Source organism: Trematomus bernacchii, unplaced genomic scaffold, assembly GCF_902827165.1.
Source record: "Trematomus bernacchii unplaced genomic scaffold, fTreBer1.1, whole genome shotgun sequence".
Classification (NCBI taxonomy): Eukaryota; Metazoa; Chordata; class Actinopteri; order Perciformes; family Nototheniidae; genus Trematomus; species Trematomus bernacchii.
The window spans coordinates 561-5000 of NW_022987856.1; the positions used below are offsets into that span (position 1 = coordinate 561).

The 4440-nt window shown below is 48.7% G+C and overlaps 1 protein-coding gene across 1 annotated transcript in view; it reads right to left on the bottom strand.

Annotated features, from left to right (window-relative positions):
- Positions 1 to 539: 539 nt before the first annotated feature.
- LOC117469105 (kalirin-like) overlaps positions 540 to 4440 on the bottom strand; it is a 52083-nt gene continuing 48182 nt past the window's right edge. Inside the window, 7 exon segments of the mRNA XM_034113481.1 lie at positions 540 to 1139; positions 1404 to 1543; positions 1991 to 2162; positions 2548 to 2733; positions 3797 to 3874; positions 3960 to 4010; positions 4315 to 4407. Coding sequence (XP_033969372.1) covers positions 954 to 1139; positions 1404 to 1543; positions 1991 to 2162; positions 2548 to 2733; positions 3797 to 3874; positions 3960 to 4010; positions 4315 to 4407 — 906 coding nt within the window. The 3' untranslated portion in view covers positions 540 to 953.

Here is a 4440-nt window from a genome sequence, read left to right on the forward strand (position 1 = left end):
TGGTTCGCTAAAAAGACAAAAAACGGTGTCACCGCACACACAACGAGTCGTCATGGCGACGCTACACCGGGACACCGCACTAACTGTCCGTGGAAAACACACACACACACACACACACACACACACACACACACACATACACACACACACACAGGACGTCGTCACTAACACACACACACACACACACACACACTCATACACACACACACACAGGACGTCGTCACTAACACACACACACTCATACACACTTCCTCTCTCTCACACACACACATTTATGACACATTTCTAGTTGAGGTGAAAAACAGATTCTATTATTCTTAATTGTCGTAGTTAATCTTCGTAGCAGTGTGTGTAATGAGTGTGTGTGTGTGTCCTCAGTCTGTTTTATAAATACACACTATTAACATGTGACACGCAGAGCTCACTTCTGATTGGCTATCGGGTCTTTTCACCTCTTCTTCTTCCAGGAGGCTTTTATTTTGTACATTTATTTTGTACATTTTTTTGTATCCCCCCCCTGCCCCCCTGCCCCCCCCCCCCTCTGACGCCAAACAGGAAACAGTTTTGCGGGCAGTAAACTCGAGGAGTGTTTGTTTTTTTCACCTGAAAGCACCAGGCGGGAGGAGACTAACAGTCCCTGCGGCTGGGAGCGTCTGATTGGATCCTGGAGAGGAAGCTGGGCCGAGGTGTGGCGGGGAACATATTTATGAATTAGTCCGGGGTGGAGCGAGGAGACGAAACAGCGACTCTGTCAAAATTCTAATATACTTTTCTTAAAACTCGACAAATGTTCTCAATGTTCTCCAAAGTCTAACACGTTGTTCTCATAACTTCGTGAAGAAATCGAAACGTCTCCCGTCTTCAGACTCTCCCCTAAAATAATCTCCCAGCATGCCTCTGGCCCGGCCCCCCCCGCAGCGCTTCCTGTGTGTTGTTGTTTTTGTTGTTGTGTGTCAGTGTTTGTTCAGGACGCTGCGTGGCACCCAGCCCTCGGCGGCCGGGGAGTCGCTGTTGGCCGGCCGGTAGACGAGACTCTGACCCTGCTGGTTCGATGCCAGGATCTGAACTTTCTCTCCACGAAGCACCGAGATCTCGTCCTCCCGCACGGCCACGAAGTCCGACTGAACCAGAACCAGCTCCTAAAGGTCAGAGGTCACAGTTAGAGCTCAGCTAGGCTTTGACAGTCATACGCAAAGAGACCGAAACTGGATGGGTGCGTTTTAATACTCATACTACAAAACTATTTCTTCGTTATTTTTGTCAAAAGTTATAATAAGTGTCATATTTTCTATTCATTTACTAATAATTTAAATGTTCCACAATCTTTTATATTATCTCATCATTTAGATGTTACCATGACTTCACTCTACAACCCATCAGTATAATAAACTCAGGCGACTCACCTGGTCGTCCTGCTCGTTGTCGGTTGGGGGGGCGTGTCCGTTGGGAGTGGGCGGGGCTGACGGCGGTCGCCCTGACGACAGAGGGCGAGTCACTGAGATCCCGCCCTCTTTCCTCTGGTACTCGATGGGAGACTGGAGCGCTGAGGAAACACAACGTGGTGCGTTCAGGGACTCGTGGAGGAATGCAAGAACAACAACATGGAACATTTTTTTAAAGGATTTTTAGATTATCTTTGAGGACGTTTTAAAGGGAAATGTGGGATGTGTTGCTGACATGTATCCGGTTCAGATACTTCAGGATGTTTAAAGGAAGATTTGACAATGTTTTGAATGTAGTTCAGAATATCTTAAAGGATATTTGAGGATGTTTTAAAGAAAGATTTAAGGATGATTTGAGCATAAATGTCAAGCTGTTGTAAAGGGATATTTGAGGGGATTTCAAAGGGAAATTCAGGATGATTTAAAGGGTTTTTGAGGATAATTTTAAGGTGATTTGATGACGATTGAAAGGGAGATTTGAGGGGATTTTAATGGGGTGTTTGTGGATGTCTTTACCTGACAGGAAGTAGTTGTGAGTGTGTTCTCACCTGACAGGAAGTTGTTCTGCGCGTCCAGCAGCGTGCCGATGGTCTCCGTCCAGGTGTTCTTGATGGAGTCGCAGGACGCCTGCAGGGTGAACCTCTCCGGAGAACCTCTGGACCACAGAACCAGCTTACAGGGTTCTCCGTCCACGACGTCCTGCATGGCCAGGTAACTCACCTGCACACACACCATGGTTACTGCCAGTGAAGCGGCCAAATCATAACAAATATAAAACAGAACGAGAACTCAAAACAAAGTCAGCGAGTCTGACGCACGGGGTACTAAAGGTCCGGGATTATACAAGCGCAACAGCTCCTTTTCCTTTTGTCATGCCTCGTGTTTGCCTGATGGTAAAACACCTACCGGGTCCCTTTCCATCACCTGTTTCCCAAATATAGAATCACCTAAGAACTGCCTTCTCAAAACAACTAAGTCGATTAACTTGAATAAAAACAACAATAAAATAAATGGATAACTATGAAATAATAACAGTCTGTATATGGCTCCATCTCCCAGCATGCACCACACAGACTCGTGTTAACCCAGTATAGAGCAGTGGTACCTTGATGCTGTTCTTGAACTGGTACCCCGGGTTGTTGGACCCTTTGCGCAGCAGCTCGCTGAAGATGATGATCTGCTCGAACAGGAAAACACGGCGCTCTTTACTGCGAGATAAAACCCTCTCGTCCTGCTCCGACACACAGAAGGTCTCCTGCTGCAGCAGCTTCCCCTGGGACGTCAACTTCCCCTGGAACAGAAACACATCAGGGTCACTCAGTTCTTCAGGGACTATCAGACAAACACACACAATCCAGGATGTTGAAAAAGCACCTATCTTCAACGTGGTTCAGAAAAGACAAAAAAAGAGGCAAATAACACGAAAACTTCACCTAAAATAAAAAAATAATTTTTTAAAAGCTCCCAAAGATAAAAATATAATTGCAAATGTGATTAAACATCTCGATAACCTATTTCTGTTACTTTTGGGGTTCCTCAGGGCTCTACCCTCGGTCCTTTACACTTTTATTTTTGCATCATTCATTGGTTCGTCGTGCGGACAGGTGGACAGGTGGACAGGAGGACAGGAGAACAGGAGGACAGGTGGACAGGAGGACAGGTGGACAGGAGAACAGGTGGACAGGTGGACAGGTAGACAGATGGACAGGTAGACAGGTGGACAGGTAGACAGGTGGACAGGTGGACAGGTAGACAGGTGGACAGGTGGACAGATGGACAGGTGGACAGGTAGACAGGTAGACAGGTGGACAGGTGGACAGGTGGACAGGGGGACAGGTGGACAGGTGAGCAGGTGGACAGGGGGACAGGTGAGCAGGTGGACAGGGGGATAGGTGGACAGGTGGATAGGTGGACAGGAGGACAGGTGGACAGGTAGACAGGTAGACAGGTGGACAGGAGGACAGGTGGACAGGGGGACAGGTGGACAGGAGGACAGGTGGACAGGAGGACAGGAGGACAGGTGGACAGGAGGACAGGAGGACAGGTGGACAGGTGGACAGGTAGACAGGTAGACAGGTGGACAGGTAGACAGGTAGACAGGTGGACAGGTGGACAGGTAGACAGGTGGACAGATGGACAGGTGGACAGGTAGACAGGTAGACAGGTGGACAGGTGGACAGGAGAACAGGTGGACAGGAGGACAGGTGGACAGGAGAACAGGTGGACAGGAGGACAGGTGGACAGGAGAACAGGAGGACAGGTGGACAGGTGGACAGGAGGACAGGTGGACAGGTGGACAGGAGGACAGGAGAACAGGAGGACAGGTGGACAGGAGGACAGGTAGACAGGTGTACCTCGTATCCCTGCAGCCTCCCCAGGTTCATCATGTCGTTGCAGCGCTTCGGGACCAACGACATCAGATCCACCGCTTTCTGCACAGGAATGTTGGTTAGTCAAACCGGTTCACCTGGTCTGCTGTCATGCTGAATATTTCAAATGTTTAGACTTCAGTCTCACCTCGATCTCCTCACAGTCGAGTCCTGCTTTCGACGTGTACTTGAGGAAATCCTGAAACACACATAAAGGTGTGTTAAAGTAACCCCTCACAGGATACAGGTGTGTGTGTGACCCCTCACAGGATACAGGTGTGTGTGTGACCCCTCACAGGATACAGGTGTGTGTGTGACCCCTCACAGGATACAGGTCACAGGATACAGGTGTGTGTGTGACCCCTCACAGGATACAGGTGTGTGTGTGTGTGTGTGTGTGTGTGTGTGTGTGTGTGTGTGTGTGTGTGTGTGTGTGTGTGTGTGTGTGTGTGTGTGTGTGTGTGTGTGTGTGTGTGTGTGTGTGTGTGTTGTAATGAACTCACCTTGAGCAGAAGCTGGTATTTGGTGATTCTCTGGATGGGTTTGATCAGGTAATCACTGATGGACATCCTGCAGCTGATCTCGTGCTGGATCTCCTACACACACACACTTATTGGTATAACTCTAAT